This window comes from Cavia porcellus, unplaced genomic scaffold, assembly GCF_034190915.1.
Source record: "Cavia porcellus strain 051 isolate PalLab524CR breed Dunkin Hartley unplaced genomic scaffold, mCavPor4.1 scaffold_27, whole genome shotgun sequence".
NCBI classification, from domain to species: Eukaryota; Metazoa; Chordata; class Mammalia; order Rodentia; family Caviidae; genus Cavia; species Cavia porcellus.
The window spans coordinates 45,558,428-45,578,885 of NW_026947510.1; the positions used below are offsets into that span (position 1 = coordinate 45,558,428).

At 33.7% G+C, this 20,458-nt stretch overlaps 2 protein-coding genes across 5 annotated transcripts in view; one reads left to right on the forward strand and one right to left on the reverse strand.

Moving 5' to 3' along the window:
* Positions 1-20,458, forward strand: part of Slco1a2 (solute carrier organic anion transporter family member 1A2) — a 101,642-nt gene that overhangs the window by 19,257 nt on the left and 61,927 nt on the right. For 2 of the 4 annotated variants that reach the window (XM_013153193.3, XM_063238329.1), the window contains exon 2: positions 16,450-16,524. The exons of the other annotated variants lie outside the window; for them this stretch is intronic. The gene's annotated coding sequence lies outside the window, so the exon portion shown is untranslated. The remainder of the gene's footprint in view (positions 1-16,449; positions 16,525-20,458) is intronic. 4 annotated transcript variants of the gene reach the window in all.
* On the reverse strand, positions 1,879-7,699 carry Iapp (islet amyloid polypeptide). Its single transcript, NM_001172965.2, has 3 exons — positions 7,612-7,699; positions 7,201-7,315; positions 1,879-2,165 (listed from the first exon to the last, which is right to left on the reverse strand). Exons 2-3 carry the CDS (start codon positions 7,278-7,280, stop codon positions 1,967-1,969), a joined length of 279 nt encoding a protein of 92 aa, NP_001166436.1. The 5' UTR covers positions 7,281-7,315; positions 7,612-7,699; the 3' UTR covers positions 1,879-1,966.

The window sequence follows — 20,458 nt, forward strand, 5'->3', positions numbered from 1 at the left end:
ACTACATAATAATTTTGAGGAACCAGGGAAAATATTCATTAAGCTCAATGGCAGTATTGTCAACCTTTTTATATTTAGATGCCTTCCTGTCCTACTAATACCAATCTAACTAAGGAAATAAAACTGAATTTGTTTAAATGTTTCATTGTGATATGAAACTGAATGGAAGAGGATAAAATCTATTAATATCTGCTCTATCAGTGTAATATTGCTTTTTGCCTGAAGTTTCTCAGTAGTATAATAAGTTATAGAGTTACTATTCTTTTCTAATCTTTAGCACTGGAAGTTGTTAACATTACTATATGAATTTTTTCTTGCTTTATTCATGATAATTGACTGCCACTATCAGCAATGTCCTTGAACATCATTACACTTTTATAAAAATGAAACTTAGATTGGAGAGTGAAATAATTTAAAAAGCTAACCTTTGAATGTAGATAACATTTTAAACTTAAAGATAATGCTTATAGTGTATTATAAATTATGTTTTGCATACTATTAATATTTATTATATATTTATAAACAAAATGAAATTTAAAGTAATATATTATAAACTATGTTATGGATAACATTGATTTTTTTTGGTATCAGGGATCAAACTCGTGACCTAGCGCTTGCCAAGGAGGCACTCATGCTGTTTAGTTAAATTCCTGGCGGATAACATTAATGCTAAACATAATATATGCTACATAAGAAAGCTATTGCAGAAAGTTCTTTTTAAAGTAGGTTTAAGAAATTGTAAATTACATGTTCCATTTTCCAGTTTGAAATATTGGGCATGTGTCTACTTTGAAAGAAAACCAATAGTTGAACATCACGAAAAGGAATGTATATACTTGTTTATTTATTTCAATATGCAATGTGTGACAAAATGCATTATAAATATTTTGTTGTATCTCTATGTACTCACTAAAAGCAACAATCACCTTTATAATTTGGTAGTCTAAGGCATATTTTACAAAGAGAAATTTTAACATTGAAATCAAGATAATGAGTCAGACTCTCCCTAAGCTGAGATGTTTCTTTCATTTCTTTTTAAAATACAATCTGAGAGTCTTCAGAAATGATATAATATGTAGAAGTTTATATGACTTGATGCTATTTCTAAAAGTATGTGGCACATAGTCTGAGGAAAGAAGAAAATTTGTAAGAACCTGACTTTGAAGTAAATTGCTTTTTTCCATGTCCAGTAGGGTAGCTCTCAGTAAAACAGTCTCTGCCAGAAATGTCCATTCATTTTAGCTAAGGAAACAAATTCCCATGCAACACGTGGTGACCAGTAGTCTATTGTCTTATAATTGAAGACATGATTAATGGGATACAGGTTGTTTCTGAAGTATCCATCATAAAAATATTGAGTTTTGCTGAAAGGCATCTAAAAATCATAAAGGATATATACCCCTCAGAAAATTTTGCTGCAGATAATACACAAAGGATTCCTCTTGGGCACATGTTTTTTTTAAAATTTAACTTCTGAAAACCAGCAAGCAAAGAATAGAGTTTTCAAAAATATTTTGATTGAATCAGGAGAAGGACTTTATTCACTGAATTTAAAAAACACAACATTTTTTTGTAATACTGGTACATAAAGAGACTGCTTAACAAAAGTATCTATAATTACTCATTTTAAATGTTCAGAATCAAAAATTTACTACTAGCTGTTATGATTTATCAAGTTTAAAGCTACCATTTTCTCTTTTGTTTTTAAACTTAGGTCATAAAACATAGGCTAAAAATAACTTTTAAAATGTTTTTAAAGTAAAAGATATAGCAAGAATGTAAAGACATTATTCTGGTTCCTTAACTAGTACTAAATTTAAAACACTTTTGACCATGGCAGTTTATAGGTGCTGGTAACAAATAGGGGACACATAGAGTCACACTACAAATGAAAGAGGCACTGTTGATGTGTACAGGAAATCATCAGCGAATACATGAAATGAGACCTATAAAGGGATGTGGACCTCTATAGGGGTAGATAATGTAGGAGTTCTCTGTCTGAAATCTGAGGTGCGTTCCTCTTGCCATATGTATTGGATCCCACATCAGTAGGCAGGAGAGCAGCGCCAAGGTTGTGGCTGGAACGAACCAAAAAATTTGTCAGGCGTTGTGTCGCACACGTGGCAGTGTTGCACTTTCGTTTGCCCACCTGATGGCCGGTGTCACTGAACAAATATAAAAATTAGAGACTTAAATGATGATGGGGTACAGCCATGTGACCCAAAATATATGGGTACAAACTAGAGGAAATATTTTCACAGAAGTAGCTCAGAGTTTCATTGTAAATTTCTGGATAATAGTTACTCTTCACACCTTAAAGATGAAACAGAATCAATTTTCGAATAGGAAATCACAAAACATCTTTCTTATGGTTGGTGTTGCATTTCTCAGCATAATTCTTTCTTTTTTGTAATTCAGAATACATTTCAAATAATGATAATAACAATGCGTGTTTTGCTTCTTTTCTTCAATGCTTTGGTGAATTTATTTTTCTGATATATAAAAACATTTTAAAATGTAAAATATGAATAAAAATACAGATTTCCAACATCTTTCTAGCAAGAATTAAACAATATTAGCTAACTTTTGTTAAGTTCCTTGAGATAATTTAATAAGGAATGTTAAAGAGAAAAAATGTCAGAAGGAAATTCTGCAATATGCAACCATATGAATCAAATTTGAGAACATTATGCTATGCTAAATAAGCCAGCTGTAGGAAGATAAATAATACTGCTGGGGAGATAACTCAGTGGCATAGTTACTGCCTGGAAAGCGCAAGGTCGTGAGTTCGATTCTTGGCACCAAAAAGGTACTGAATTTAAGATCAATGCTGAATGATTATACATATATGAAACATCTAAAATAGTCAAATTCATGAATCAGATAATCATAATTCAATGATATTTATCTAGAATAGTGGAGGAAGAATTAAGGTTCACTAATCACTTGACAAAATGTTTTAATCCAGCATGATCCATAAATTCTGGAGACTTGTAAACATTTGTCTATATGACAATACATTATAAAATTATAATTTTACATTACATATAATTACATTATAAAAACTTGGTAAAAAGGCAGAGTTCATGTTTAGTGTTCTTATGACAATAAAATAAGATGTGATAAAATATGAAGGAGAGAACGTCAGATACTAGGAACTCTTAAGGGGAATCAGCTTTGTCACCCATTTAGGCATCTTTCGCAGTGTGGGAGTCTTCTCTGTTTCAGCATTAATACATGACATTACCACCTTCCTGTTACCTATATGGACCTATGCTTTTAATAATTGTTCTAACAGGGATGAATTAAATGTTAACACCAAAAGACTACATCAATGGTACCAATATTCAGCCCATTTTTAAGCAACCTGAAACAATTGCATATATAATTAAGATGTTAAAAATCACAACTCTCAAATGATGTAAAAATCCATTTGAATTTTAACTTTTGTATTTTAAAATCTAATATCAACTCTATATTTTGGTAGCATCTTTTGTTTCAATGTATAAATAAGATAGTTTTCTATTACTATAAACAAACAAACAAATATAAAATATGAAACACATGACATGAATGAACATCAAAAGAGGAAGGTCTTATTTTGACTCACAGTTGTGGAGATGCTAGTCCATGGTTAGGGGCCCTGTTGTTTAGGGCCTGTGGTGAGGAAGTACATCATAATAGGAGTGTGTGTTGGAGTGGGTGCTTGTGTAATCATTGTGGGGAAGCAGACAAAGGGAGCAGAACAAAAAGACTCTGGTTTCCAAAGCTGCTTTGAGAGGACTCCTCCAGTAATGCAGAATTTCCTACCAGGGCCTATTTCTTGTAGCATCCACAACTTCTGATTAGCACCATGGGCTGAAGACCAAGCCCACAGCAGACATATACTTAAAAGGCATAACAAATGCAAACTATAGCGATGAGTTTTCAAGATTATGTTTTAAATAAATCCAGAGCAATAACATTGCTTACTTCTTGCTGATTCTTATTAGGAAAATGCTTTAGTTTTAAGCTTCATAGAAGTTAAAATATGAGGAAGTTTTAGATACATAAAGTAACAAATGATAGTTGTGGAGTTAAAAACTTAATGTACAGAGTCCATAGATATAACTTTGGACTATCTCAATATGTTTACATTGTATGAGGGAACATCTGTTTCTGTCTATGGAGAAATAGTCAACATGCAAATGTTTAAAATTTCATGTGAAACTGTTTTTTTTCCCATTTTTTACTGGAATATTTTCTTCAAAATACAGAAAACTCTTCTGCCAGTGTCATGTAAGCTGGGCATTTATTGAGTGTAAATACATGTTAACAAATCAATTAGGCAAAGGCAACCCATGTTGAGACTTAAATTGTTGATCAGTATCTGTCATGTTTACACTGTCTGCTCAGCTATATCATTTTAGAGGGACAAGTAACATGGACATTTTCATTTTAAAGAATAACTTAATGGTTTAAGTAGAGGCACAAGGATTTCCAAAAATTGGACGTTAAATTCTAAAATATGAACTTTTCCTGAACAAAGCAACAGGGTTTGAAATTTGGCCCTAACACCACAAGTTAATAGATTTAAAGCAACAGAAAAATAATCATTCAAATCAGGAAATTCAAAGGGGTTCTGTCCCAAGATACGTTTAGCAAATGCCTGGAGTGTACGTGAAATACACTAAATGCTAAGGGTAGAGCTGTACTTTGAAGAGTTGGAATGTCAAAAATAGCATTTAAAATCATTCTAGGTAAAATGTTATCAAGTTATCTAAAAGTGCCATTATTCTACATAAAAGAAATGGAGCTTTTATGTTTATTTCCTAATTGTAAAACTGTTTTCCTAAACAAGATCCTTTATCTAAATATACCAGTCTGTGTATACAGGACACCCACCCAAATAGTCATTAGGATGAGAAAAGATGGCTGAAGTGGAAAATGAAAGACATTCTGCTGCCTTTTTCAGTAATTTTTTTTCTTGATGATCTGGGAAGACAGGTCCTACCTGCCTACATAACTAGTAACCAAATGGCGAGCTTCTGACTGTGTATAGACACATAGATGTGTAGAAATGACTGACTGCAAGAGATTTTAACCAGTAATGACAATAAACCACATTCTTCAAAAGCATCTAAATTTTAAGGGTTTTAACAATTATAAGTGAGTGTCTGCTCCCAGCCCTTAACAAACATATGTAGAGATGTGTGAGCTCCTATAGGTACTGGGGGTGATTACTCAGCAGTTTGATAGTGAATTGTGCTTTTAACTACTCTCTGATCATCTTCTGGGCAGATATTTAAAAGAGCATGTTAAAAAGTGGGAAAATATGTGATCCTTCTGCTTTACTCATGAGCACAAAATGATGAAACTACTTTCTGGTGTGGTTTATAAAGTCGGCTTGTTACCTCTTAATCCCATCACATGTATGAAAACTGCAAATATCTCAAAGGAGATAACTGAATTTTATGAGGAAAATGGCAGTGAATAATAAATCCATGTTCACTTTGTCTTTAAGAAGCTTAATTTGAGTCACATGTTTTCTTAGGTTTTTATGAGGTTTTAAAAATATTATGTAGTAGCTTGAGATGAAAAGTCATCCTCCACTCTGAAAAATGATCAAAAATACAGATTTCAGGAAAAATACTAAAAAGTAACTTGCAGAATAGCTTACAGGAAAACCTAGTAAAACTTCAAAGTAAATGATTGTGAAATAATATGAAAATAGTTTGATAATAAGTAAGGTTGTGAATTATTCTATTTCTTCTTCTTCTTTTTTTTTTTTTTTCTTTTGGCAGGTGCTTATGCCACTGAGCTAAATTCCTGGCCGAAATTATTCTATTTATGAATAAAAATTTCACTCACAATAAGCACACATACTGAAATTATACTTGGTAATTTTATTTAGCAAATGTCTACTCTAATTAAAGAAAAAGATAAAGATAGTGACAGATATACTGAAGAATAATGTTAATTTTTCTGTCATGAGTCAAGTATTCAACTTATCAGAAAATTTACACCAGCTGTGAAGTTAATGTTATTCATGAAAAACTCAATTGAAAATTAGTATCAGTTCTGAAAAAGACATTCTGTAAAGCAGATAAAAATTGAGCTAACAAACAAAATGCTGTGATGGGTTCTCGCTATTTGTTATTTGCTAGGTCCTGTAGAAATCATTATTGCCTTTACATATTACATTCTATCCAGGAAAATACAAAACATAGATAAATAAAGACAAGATGACAACGACTTTAATGAGATGCATTCTTTTCAAGGGGTCTTTTCAAAGGTAAACATAATTCTCTTTTGTCTAAAAGAGCGTGTAAGATCAGTTTCTCAATTATATTTGGAACAAAACTGATTTAGGCACAAATGAATCATTTTTATGTCAGATACATGGATGTGGACTCAAGAATCCTTTAAATAAATGGAGAATTATAGTTTTAAAGGTTTTCCATTTGAAAATTGTAATAACTACTAACTGTTTCACTTTACATAGTTTTTAGAACTTTTTAAACTTACTAGATGACATCACAACATTAAAATAAGCCTTCCTAGGAAATCCTAAAGCAGTATACATGCTAAGAATTATTGATTTACATTTATAGCAGTTTAGAAATAATCTCATGAAAAATAACTTTTTATCATTCCATTTCACTAACAGAATTGGTAACAATATAGAACAAATCCCCTACCAGCAAAGAGCATTTTAACTAGGTCTTAAGATTAATTTCTTAAACACTTAAACTTACCACTATGCCTATTCCTATATACTTCACTTTCTAGAAAAAAAATGGAAAAGTTTGGATATTCCTAGAATCCTTTGAGAGAAAGAAATCTATATAAATATATAAGAAAATTCCACCTGTACATAGTTTTCTCCAGTTTGGTTCAGTATCAGGTTAATACAGTAGACAAGACTTTCAGTTTTTGCTGTTCATGTTTTTGCTTTGCCCCTCTAAGTTCTGATAGCATATTTCTTGACAAAACAAGAACCACTGTGTTTATTTCTTCTGTCTGACACTCAGAGAGATTTAGGAGTCCTTGATGTTATTCTTTAAAGAACACAGCATTCAGGAACAATGGGGTAGTTTCAAGTTCTATTTAAAGGCATGATTTAGTCAGAATTCTGCTGGTACATGGATAGTTATATAGTGGGATTTAATTCCATTTCCCCATCTCATACCAAAGAAATCAGACCATGAAGTTACTGACCTTGCAATGGATGTAGCTTTCAGTTCGTTTAGTGCAACACAGAGCACAAGGAGCGTTACTGGCAGCCTAAGGAGGCACATTGCTTCTCAGATTTTCTGAGAAGAATAAATCAGTCCTGAAATCAAGAAATTTCCTTTAGACATAAAAGATACAATTTCTGATTAGAGCCTAATTGTGGAAAAATTTTAAATACATTTGCGAGAATCTCAATTTTATTGAGATAGTCTCTTAAAACCATTCAATTTTCAAAAACTTTCCAAATGTTCATTTTCCCAATTCCCCTCTCTAAGCAATCTGAAATTGATACTATAATGCATCAAACCTTTAACCTTTCTTTGAAATAAATTATGTATTACATGAAGTCTGTTTTTCTGTCCAGTAAGACTTTCCCAGAAACAGGAAATTCTTTACCTTTTAATGTTTCAATGTGAAGAATACCAGGAAACGCCTTTAATAGGAAGAAAGTCCAAGCTTGCATTCCCTGGAGTATTTGCTCCCTACATGCTAACCGGTAACCCAGCTCTTATATACTCTTCACACCATCTACAGCTCAGAGTGATTCTGTCCTTAATTTCCATCCCTACAGATAGAAGATGCTTCCTAGCAGAAGCAGATGGGTCTTTATTACCTTAACACATCAGTAAATATTAGCACAGCAGACATAGAGTGTTTTTGTGAAGTTAATGATGTGGAAGCCTGAATTTTCCCTCTGTGTAAACTACAAGTGAATTTTCAAGACTAAAGTATATGTTACAGTAAGGAATTGATTACGAGGGGTTAAGAATGACAATAAATGTGCTATATGCAAAGAAGAAAGTGAGACACGGAGGATGTATACAAGTAAACCCAAATGACCCCAGTGAATTAATACCATGGGCATTGAGAAGTTTAGTGAAATATGGTAATGTGTATTATAAAGGGACACAGAAGAGAAATCAACCACACTGAACCTCAACTAACTTTTTCTTTCTTTCTTTCTTTCTTTCTTTCTTTCTTTCTTTCTTTCTTTCTTTCTTTTTTCTTTTTACTGGCACATGTTTGTAGTACGTGAAATTCCATTCATCTTAGGAATTAGGCACATGTACAGAATACACTTAGTTTCTTTGTAAAACACCTTTTTCCTTCCTGCCTCCCTCCCTCTTCCTTAAGTCTCTAAATTTACTTTCCCAGTCTTTTTTTTTTTGGGGGGGGGACAGTAGCCCCAGCCTGGCCTCAAAATCACAGCAACTCCTCTTGCTTCAGCTTCCTGTGCTGGGATTACAAGTGTGCACTATCAGGATCAGCTCTTTCTCCATTTTCATTCTTATCGATATTATCAATCTTGGCTCATGTTCATAGTAAATAATGTTCACCTTCACTGAGATCATTAGATTCCTCCACATCGCATAGCTTATTTCTATGCACTTTTTCCTTCTCCCCCCGCCTTGCCCTTCATGTCCTGTATGCTTCCTACTTGCAAGAACTGATCATTTTGTGCAATTAATATGCACTAGTTAAAGAATGAAAGAGAAAACAAAAGTCATTTAAAATGATGTGGGAGAAGATAAGGACATAAAAACAATAACTTCACATCTACAAATCTTTCGCTATTGAAACAGCTGCATATTTACATATACTCCCATCCACTAGTCCTCTGTGTCTTTTTACTATGGTGTAGGTACAGAGAACACTTCATAGCTTTCTGGTGACTGTATGTTTTTGTGACTGCCTAAAGACCATTCACTACTGAACCCAGTAGTACACTGTCATTACACCTCCTTTCAAAAGCTTTTTTGAATTAGTATTTGTCTCTTTTTCATTGTTTAGTTTTAGAACTGCAAACCATCTCAGAGAATAGTGAAACTACTCTTCCTATGACATTCACATTTTATTTCCGACATTCTCTGTCTTCCTATTTACTCCATTGAGGTCTCTTTCTGTGTTCTCTGATCTCCTACTTTGCTTCCAATTTACTATTTTGGTTGTTTTCTAGGTTGCTATAAATTTATTCCTTGCTGTCCTATTGAGACATGTTCTCATCCCCCCTTTGCTTTGAATATCCTGCCCTGCCTTTTGGTTTGGTCCCTGATTTTGATGGAAATTGTCTTGCTAGCTTCCCAAAAATGGACACTAGAAAGATTTAGGTCTTTTATTTTCTTGAGTGTATATTTATTCTCCTTCCTTGGCTGAAATTAGGTAAATGGTTTTCAGCATGTGATTTTTGTTCAGAATTAGGAAAACATTGTTGTGTTGTAGTCTAGCCAATATAATTGTACAGAAAAGCAACTTTAGAGCCCTTTGTGTCTGACTTTTATAAACCTCTCTTTAAACCATGTGTGATGACCCATGTTTGTAACCTGAGAGACTGAGGCAGAAAGATCACAAATTCCAGCTCAGATTGGGCAATTTAACTCTTTAGGAACACCCTGTCTCAAAATTGTAAAAGTCAGATAACAAAAAGAAGAGGCTAAAAGGAGGATAGGGATGTAGCTCTGGGTTTAACCCACAATACTATAAAATAAAAAACAAAATGAAACAAACAAAATCCTTTCTCATGGGAATTTCTTGGACCTTCTCCTCCTTCCTAGGAAGTGAATTTGCACGGCTGTGCTTGGTGTGGGTCAGCACTGACCTAGCCCCAAACCTCAGTGAGTCCTTCAATGTAAAAACTTGTATCTTTCAATTCTGGGAACATTTTCGAGGATTTTTTCCTTGACAATTTTCTCCACTATTTTTCTGCTTTTCTTCCCAGAAGGCTTTTCAGAATTAGATGTACTAATCTTGTACTATTTATAAACCTTTTTTTTTTATCTTAATTTTTAAAGTTTCTTGGAAATTTTAAAAAAAATCTATTGACTTTTAAATAAAAGATTAACTTTGGCAATCACAGTTTTAAATTTCAAGAACTCTTGTTTTCTCAATGCTCTTTTTATAGCATCCTGTTTTCATTTCATTGATGGAACATATAACTTTCTGAGCATACTATTTATCGCTTTCTTTTTTGTGGATAACTTTCTTTGCAGAGTAATAATCTATGTACAAATATATCATCGTGTTTGACTGTTTGCCTGTTAATAGACTTTTTGGTTGTTTCAGATGAAGCTGATACAAACATGGAGTCTTTATACTGAAAATTTTCTTTCCTCTTATTTAAATATACATGTATAGTAGGGGGGTAGGAGCCAATTACTTTTTATCAGTGAGTTGCTACACAGTTGATTAAGTGCTGTATGCATGGACATACCTTGCTCACTGGTAGATTACATTATAAGGTTATTGGGCATGGAACTGACCATTTATCTAGAAGACTGCAAAGTATCAGTATTTGGGGTTTTTTCAGATATTAGTTCTTTAACCTCAGATTTTTCTCAAGGAACAAATATCTGGGTTGACAAATTGGGGAAAAGAAACCTCATAATTTAATTGACTTGCACTTTTAATTTGGTGGTTCACTTCTTCCCTTCTGGTGATTGGCTTCCACAGATCCGGGTTCTATCCAATTTAATACTATACAAAGTTTAATTGGTGGTGTAATGGATAGTAGTATTGAGAAGTGTAAAGGAAGCCTCTCTTAAAACACAAGGTCTAATATATATTTTTATACAAAAATGCTCTAGTTCTTCCTCCTATACTAAACTATACATCTGAGTTATCCAGGCATGAGAACACCTAGACTTTCAGACACAGGAGCAATTAGGTTTGCTTCATGTCTACCTGGCCAAGTGCAGGAATGTGAAAAGTACGTCATTGTTATAAGAGTAGATCAATAGATCTTAACAGGTTGAGAGTCATGACTCCTTTTCAGACTAATGGAAAAAATTGATTCTAAATACACTATGTGGGTATTTCTCTTTCCTATGAAAACAGCATATGGTTCCTTCCACTGTGATCTCTGTGTTATAAAAAAAATGAGAAAGAAAGACCAATGCTTTCAGGTGAGGTTACAAGCGGGTTTAGGCAATACACAGAACATATCTTGGACTTGTTAGGTATATGTCCAGTACATTTTTATTGATCTTTCAGAAACCAGAAGAAAGCAGAGTTTGGAGATGGGCTAAAAGGGATAGTTGTTAACATCATGTTTCAAGAGAAATAGGAAACTGTGGGCTCTCAAGGGTAGTAGAGAAGTGAGTATTGTAGGGGGAAGGGATGCAGTCACTGGGTTGTGTGTTTATTCAGAATCTACTTTACGCCAGGCATTGAGTTAAAACATTTTTGTGCAACATATCTTCAATCACCCTGTGATGTAGAATATGCTACTTTCACAGATGAGTGTTCATGTGTTTAGAAAGATTAAGAAACTTTTTAAAATTTATGTTACAATGACAAGGAAAATTTAAATGATATACATCACATACTAAAGTACTCCAACCTGGAAGAGTTATAAAAAAGTTAGTCTTACTTATTATAACTAGCACTGGGATTCAGGGGGTGGCAAGTTAGGTAATCTGAGTGTTGATTTTCACAAGAAAATGACAAAAGATGATCAGCTGAAGTTGGTATTTGTGTGTGTGTGCTCCGGATCGAACTCACAACCTTTGGCTTGCCACTGAGGTTGGTCTTTAGCTTGGTTGATCTTGTGCACTGATCAGCAGTGTCCTCGTTGTCACTGGAAGTGGGGCCAGTACAGATCTGCACCCCTGTGGCCCTGGTCTCTCTCTCTCCAGTTTTGATAGTATTGAAAGCTGGTATTGGGGAGAACTCTGTTGTCTGCAGGAGGCTTTCATATACAGCTAAGCCTAAAGGGAGAATTAAAAGAATATAATCACGTCCAGCAGGACCATCGCAAATCATCTCCTACAATAATCTCTGAGCTTTGGTTTTATTTTTCCCATTGAGCACTATCCAGAAAACTTGGAAGAGGTCAATAGCCTTACGCATAGGTGAATCCTTAGACTGAAATGATTTTACTCTATGTAATATTATTGTTCGTCTTGGTTCAGAAGGTCTTTAGTTCTTAAAAATCTTTCCTTACGTATATATGATATATAAATAATATATGCACATATGCAAATGATGGACATACATATAATTTGTTTTGTTTCAGATTTAGTAGTACTTTAAAATGTTTGAACTATATTGCAGTTTTATGTCATGCTAATTTACTTCTAACCTAAGAAGATGTGATAAAATTAACTGCTTCTTTAAAAGTGCTACTTATAAGTGCTATGATTGGATATAATTATAGATAGGGATATAAAGTGGTAATGTGTATAGTTGAAAGAACCCTGATTAGGATTTGATTGCTTAACAAGACACTGTAATAATTTAAGAAAGATACCCCATAATTATGTTTTAGCATGATTCAGAGAAGTAGCATACTATTGAAGCTGAAATCTCGTTATATCATAACTGCTGTTAAAAGGCATAATACAGTGTGCCAAAAATTCTTTTTAAGATTAGTGGTTTCATTTTAAGCACAAATTGATTGGTTGAAAAAACTATCAAGTTCACTGAGATGTTGTTACATGCACCCTCCCATATTCCTCCCCTCCTACAGGAACAATGAACCTCACAAAGACCCAGCTAAACAAGGAAAGAACATCTTTATTTTAATGTTTCAGAATAAATTGATTAAATATATTTGCTTTTAACTGTGAGTAGAAAAGTGTTTTCTTATGTATTCTGCACAAATATTTCAAGTTTCAGAGGCTTGAAGCTGCGAGGTTTCGTCTATAAGTAATAGATGGCAAGCAAAAATGTGTGTCCCTTTGTAGGTTAGTTTTGACTAAAGGTTGATGTTTGAGACATGACCACACATAGTCTTAATGGTACCCTTAATAGGAAGATTAAAATTCAATGCTGAATTCAGAGAGTCCTTCAATCAGGTGATTTTTCTGAAATTAAGTGAATGGAGGTAAATGTAGTAATAATATAACTACTTTGAAAATAGGATTTATTGATTGAGATATTTCTGATCCTGAAATTGGAGTATCCAGATTAATGCTGTGTAGAAAGTTTGGTGGTTTTAAATCTTATAGAAAATTTTGCATCTTAGAATTTTCTCAGCAATTTTGGTAGAATTGCTACTATCCATCCTTACTACTCTTTACTTCCTTGGAATTTCCAGAAATAGATTCAGTTTTGAAGATGTAGGGCTAAGCTAAAATGCTTTTTCAGATCCAAGTCTGGCCTGTCCATCTGTGAAATGAAATACAGAACACTTGGGGTTCTGAGCCTGATACAAATGCCTCATATTTTCCACAAGAATATAGGCATCTGGAACCTCGATTTCCTCTTATTTAGCTTAATAACTTGTTTAGGTCTCAAATTGCAAGCCTCTTTTGAAACTCAACAGAAAACCTTGTAATGACAATTTTAAACCATTCCATTGGGACCAAAAGTTTCAAGGAATATTGTTGAACTTGTGTGGTATTTGTCTGACCTTGGGTATTTGGGGGCATCATAAAGCCTGGCCTTGGATACTATTGATGTCCCTTTCATCAATGGTTGATCTCCAAGCTTTAAAACTGTGCTAGTTTATAAAACTTGCAAGCTATCAAAAAGAAAATATTCATGATAACAAATATATGATGATCCTAGAGATCAGCTTCACTCTCCTGAGAAGGGCGGGATTTTTCTTTAACAAATCTGTGGTGGGTCTGGGAATATGTTGCATAGATGACTCTTGGAGAAGCCACACTAATGGATGCCAGCTCTGTTGTCAGCACACACTGAAGTTTGTGACCTCCATACTCATGCCTCTCATGTTACGGAACATATTTTGCCTTATTACATGGTTGTTTAACATTTCTTATCTATTGGTTTCTATGTTGCTTGCCAATAAGGGCTTTTAATTGCTAACCTCTTATTTATCCAATGTCTTAGCATAAGGCTCTCTCTCTTTCTGTGTATTATTGAGGATTGAACCCAGGATGACCTTCACACTGAATTACAGTTCCAGTCATTTTTCTTTCTTGAGACAGTTTCACTAAATTTTCAAGATCAACCTTGAATTTCTGATATTCCTGTCTCAGCTTCCCAGAATGCTTGATAACTGACATGCACTACCATGCCCCATTTGTACAATACTTGCTGGTACATTAGAATAAGTATAATGCTTAAGAGTTAAGACCTTGGAAGCTATGAAAGTGGGTTGTAATTCTTATTGTACTCTATAAACAAATTGGCATCTCTAAATTTCAAGATACTTCTCTGTTAATGACTGATAACAATAGCTATCTTGTAAAGTTTTGTAATCTTTAAATGGCAGTGTGCACAAAGCATTTCATGTGGTACAAGAAACATCATGGGCTCTCCATTGATTAGTAGCAACTTGCTGAGGAAATATCTTATGGAATTTCCTGTACTCTTACTAAAGAAATACAGACAGTATATGTATGCATAATAATAAAAATAAAGTCCAAACTGGTCTCATCTCCCAAAAGTAATGAAGGATAATATTTTAGTGAATATTCCTCTGAGCATTTATTTAATCTATATCTACTTATACATTAAAGGAACTATCATATCATTTCTACAATTTTTGTGATATGCTTGTTGATTTTGAAATTGTCATGAATATTTTTCTATGTCAAAAGTAAGTTGTATCTTGTGATTTTATTCATACATATATATTTGACATTTAGTTATATATATATATATATATATATGTATATATAATTTTTGACATTTAGTTTTATTCCTTAACATTTACTAAAACAAACCTGTATATATATGGTCTATGTATTTTTTCTTAAGTTCAACTTTTATAGAATTGAGGTTGTTAGTTTATTTATTTTATATATTTTTAATATATGGTAATTATCACTAACTTGCCATTGAAATGTTGGATCTTTTATACTTTTATCATCTGTGAGTGAAAGATCTTTGGCAATGCCGAACATTGTATAATGAAATATCACTCTATCATAAGGAAAGGTAAATTTTAGACATTTTTAGGTGAACAGATGCACCTAGAGATATAATCCTAAGTAAAATGAGCCGTACACCCAAGTTTAAATATCACATTGTTTCTTTAATGTAACACAGAGTATAAATAAGGAACAAAATAGAAGATAGTTATTAGAAAGTAGAAAGAACTTGTTTAAAATGCATTCTTAATTCAGCAGATCTTAATGGGCATCTTTTTTGTACCAGACACTGAACTGAGTAATGGTAGGAAAGGAGCAGGTGATTCAGAGGCGAGTCAGGGAAATCTGATTCCTTCTTTAATGGACCTTCAAGGATAAGGACTGTAAAGGTATTCAACATGTAGGAACTAAAGATGTGATAATGAAGCGCTTGCCCAGAGGAATTCAGCCTAGGCTGGTGTGATAGATAAAGCCTCTTGAAGGGACAGATACAGGTGATATTAGACAAACTGGGGAAGAAGGGCAGAGTAGGGAAGCACAGAAGTAAAACTTTCCAACTTGGTGGATGCTTGAAGATCCGGAGAAAACACGATGTGGTGTGTGGAGTACATTCTTGTGACTCAGAAGGAGTCATGAGAGTGGTCAGAAGTCAAAGCATGAAGAGTCCCAGAAGGTGCCACAACTGAGCCTTTATTTTTAAGACTGAGTTTTTCATTTTTGAAAGATAGGTCAGGTTGAAACTTAGGAGTGGCTTCCCGGAGAGAAAGGGTACAAGTATATTTAGCCCAGGTAGAAGGTGACATGGATTAGCCTGGGGTTCAGAATGCATTACTCAGCGCTCTGGTTACAAGTGACAGGAATGTAATGTAAACCAATTTAAACAAAGAGGAGAGATTGTTGACTCTTCTAACCAAAGCATGGAAAGTAATAGTTTCAAAAGAGCTTTGGGGGATAATAGAAACCTGGGACTTCAATGTTCTTTATGGTCTTTTAATTTTTCCTGGTTTTTTTGCTTACTTATCTTTCTCCTTTGCTTAGCTTCCTTTATAGTTAAAAACAATAGTGCTACAGTGATTCTTGCAATTCAGATATGCTTTATCATATTGAAAGAGATATATTGCTCCCCCCTTTTTATTTCTATGGGAGTTTTAGATTCATATCAAAACTGACTAGATTTTCCTCTCTGCTCCAGTAATAGCCTCTATTATCAACATCCTCTATGAAAGTGATACTTTTGCTAAAATTGGTGAACCTACATTGACATACCTTCATCCATCATTTATAACTGTGTTCTGTTTGTGTTAGATAAATGTATAATGACACATGTCACCATTTGGACAACATTCAGAGTAGTTGTCCTGCCCTGAAAGTTCTGGTTTCCAGATAGTCATCTTCCTTCTCCCCAAATCTCTGGCAACTACTGATTTTTTGGTTTCATCTGTTTTATCTTTCCCAGTTTGTCTAATATCACCTGTATCTGTCCCTACACGAGGCTTACTCTGCCACCGTGACTTAGGCTGAATTCCTCTGGGTAAGCGCTTCATTATCACACCTTGAGTTCCTACATGTCATATAGTTGGAATTAAACACTGACTCATTTTAATAAGTTTATTTTTAAAATTCCAATGGAGTACTTTGATTGGCTTCATTAGCGTTGATAATTGCCCTATAAGACAGTTAAGCCTGTTCATACTTTTGATCACATGATGATAAGCTGGTCACCTACTGATCTTTGTATCAATCAAATATGCTTTGGGGAGAAATCGTCTCTGCAGCTTGTATTGTCATTTTCATTCTAAAACATTGTTGAAGTGAGAAAAATAATGCCCAGTAAAAGAGGAGTTCAGGTTGACAGACAAGAGTGATAGAGGTGCTAGGGAAAGAAATGCCTGTTTCAGAGCAAAGCGAATGGATTCAGGAAAAAAATTTAAAGTAGAACCAGCAGGACCCAGACATGCACTGCATGTAAGGAAGAGAATATAATCTAGGACATTGCTAAAATTCCTGATGTGAACAGTTTTATACAGCTATGTTGGAAATATTTGTAAGATATCAAGTTGAGAGGTTTAAAGGGTCTGCAATTTGAATCTTTACAAATAGTAATGGAGACAATAGTTGCAAATAACACTGTGGTGCTAAATCCAGCACTTATGTTTTATTTATTTATATATTTTGGGTACCCAGGAATCAAACTTAGGACCTCACACTTGTCATGCAGATGCTGTGCCAGTGAGCTAAATCCCCAACACCCAATAGCTCCGTTTTAGAAGCAAGCAAACAAACAAACCCAAAACTAGATGTTGAATTTACAACACAGTTCAATGAGCATCCTGATGAGAAAAACTTTAGCAAGTGATTTCCAGTAGTGGGAATCACAGTGTGTCAGGAGTGAGATAGAGATGAGTCAAAAACAGTGATTGTAGGTTCTATATTTAAACTATTTTTGAAGATTATCTTTTCAAAACGTTAATCAGCTTGCCTAATTTGCAAGACTTTTTTCTGTCAAAGAAACACTGTCACCGTTTCTCACTGATATACAGATGCATTTTTTTAAAGAAGATTAAGTTTGTCAAAGATGGTTTTGCTTTCTTTGGAGTTTATTTATTGTTCAGTGCCCTTATTTTTCTTTTGATTCTTCTTGCTCAAATTTTTTTTCTGAAAATATAATCCATGTCAAAGAAAAACAAATAGAGGGTTTGAATTGATAATAAATATAAAAGGACAAAAAAGTCTTACTGCCTAACACAATTCTCCTCAATAAGCCCTGGCCTAATGTGGAAGTTGGGTTGTGTAAATTCCTCCTTGTTCTGGAATTTTGAGGAAAGGGGACAGGAAGGCAAGACAGATCTTTACTTTAGACATGTTTGACTTTGTTGAAATCTCTTGAATCCATATTATTGTACCACCCACCATTAAAAAGTATTCAGTTAAGATTTGGTATCAATGCTATAGTAGAATTATGGCTTTAAATGTAAGAGTAAGACACAGTCTGGGCCACAGGAAAATTTAAATATGTTCTATAATAATACAGAATAAAAATGTACCATGAACTTGACACATTAGAACACACGCAATAGTAAACTCTAGGTGATAACTTCAAAATGAGAAAAGCTGATGAAGTAATCTGAATTTACTACTTTAGTGCCTAATATACTGTTTGCACCATGTAAGACCATATAAATTGCACTTGGGTAAATAGCTTGACTAAGTACTTTACATACTACCATTGATAGTGAAGTTTTTAACAAGTTTTCTTTAAAGTTCTTTCACTTTCAACCACTTCAGTCCCATTCTAGTTGTCAAAAGAATGACATCTCAGTGTCTTAAAATGCTTCATGTTACAAAGTGATAGTCTCAATGCACGGGCTAAAAATAGTGCCTTTTTCTGGTAATTTGAAATAAGCCTGAATTCAAGATCAGTCGTATTACTAAGGCGTGAAGGAAATGATCTACCTTATGTGGGTGAATTTATGTTAACAATGACCTTGAAAAACAAATGAACCTACCTGAATGGCCCAGTGAATTATAGATTATTTACTAACACATCTTGTTTCCAAAAATAGTGGATGGACAATCTGAGTGTTTCATGGTGGTTTAGACTAGACATCCTTGGTTATATTTTTGCTAATTCAGTATATACAATTTTGGTGCTTTAGAGTCATACTACAGATAAAATTCCAGCTGAAGGGAAATTATTTTGATACCTTTTACTAGGTCCTTACAGATGGGAAGGACAGTTAGCCAGCAAGTAGCTTTTAACGAAGCCAGGATAACAGAGAGTCATCATTTCATGTTTTCTTTTTTGAGAACTTATCTTCTCAGTATAACATTACACAGATGACAGTGATACTTTGATGAAAGCTATGTCTACTACCAATGTAAATTCTTCTGAACACAACACAACCTTAACCTGAGCTCAGCAAAAATGTGTGTGATTGATCTTCAACAAAATTCTCTTACCATAATTCCATGGTAGCAGATAAACTAATCAAAGATCCATGCACTGAAAACCATTTGTGGAATAGATTTCATACTTAATTTACTAATGTACCAAAAATATTGTTTAAAGACCTAATCTGCATCAGCATATTGAACGATTGTGTATATGGTTGTGTGTGAACGATTGTGTATATAGTTTCCTACAAACATACTTTATCATCTATAACAAATGAATATCACTATTTTCTTTTTGAAAATATTCAAAAATATGCTTCACATATCAGGGAGGGATTTTGAAGAGCTTTTACGCTCCACACTGATTAGACCAAGAAGAGCTGTACGTCGTATTGCAGCAGCTAACTCCATCATAAAAGCTTGGATTCACGAAAATCTGAATTCAGGGTAAAGAAAAACTCACTGTAAAGGTAAAACCTCACTTGCTATCTTTTCTTCCAAAAGAGAAAAGAAAGATAAACAAAAAAGAAAGAAAAAGAAAAAGAGAAAGAAAGAAAGAGAGCCTCTTATGTGTATGTAATGAGCTGGTGTATGCTAGTTTTGCATGAGGTAGGTCTTTATTTAATCCATTCACTTTCCTTCTCTCTTGTCTTTTTCTTATTCATATAATTTTATGTGAAAATTATTCAGAAAAGAAATTTCAGTTTTTTCTTAAGGTTCTGAAAAGGGCATCATGTAGACCTAATATATTTGCCTCTTTGGTTCTTAGTATGCTAATATTCTTAACCTGTGTGACAATTCTTTTGATTTAAAAATAACAAAAGGCCCCTATTAAAATATGTATCTGCTTGGGACAGGAATATTAAAATTTTATATATTAGAATATATAAAATGAAATATAAAATTAATTTATAATTTTATAATTATAAATTAAAGGTCATCACATATTGGTTTTAAAATATTAATTATAATTGTTTTTGGTACCAAGGGGAATAGAGCCAGAGCACAGGACACTGAAGAAAATGGGTCAGACAGAATACCAAAACTCAGACCTCTACACAGCGAAACATGGGAGACACTGTGATTAATGCTTTGGTGGGTAAGAGGGAAAGAGATTGTGTCATTTCTAAGCCTTTTTATAGTGCTAAGGTTTTATGATTCTTTTATTATAAAAGGCAGCACATGTCAGTTTTGAACCTGTAACATCAATGCTACATGAAAATGCCCACTTAGTAAATAAGATTTATCCCCTTTTTGACAAGACATGATTCATTTGTGAAAGTACCAGCTTTCACTATTCAGTCATAATTTCACCAGATAGAAAGCACATTATTCGCCAGGCAAAAGAAACACATTTGACTCACATGATTCCCTTGCTTTTCTTCAGCATTACTAACTATCCCTCACACCTTGTATAAACACTGAGTAAGTGACCATGTACAACAGCGTAAGTGACCACTGAACAGATGGAATTAGAAAAGTATTACACATTTTTATTCTGTTCCCCTCTATGTCCCTCCCAAAGGAAATGGCTAAAATTAACACCTTTACCTTGCATAAGATAACCAAAT

What these genes read in the sequence shown, in the direction of transcription:
- Iapp (NM_001172965.2), bottom strand. Translation starts at nt 7,280, where the DNA reads ATGTGCCTCCTTAGGCTGCCAGTAACGCTCCTTGTGCTCTGTGTTGCA. An exon ending in AAAGCTACATCCATTGCAAG is followed by an intron (nt 2,166 to 7,200) that starts GTCAGTAACTTC and finishes ATATTTGTTCAG; the next exon opens with TGACACCGGCCATCAGGTGG.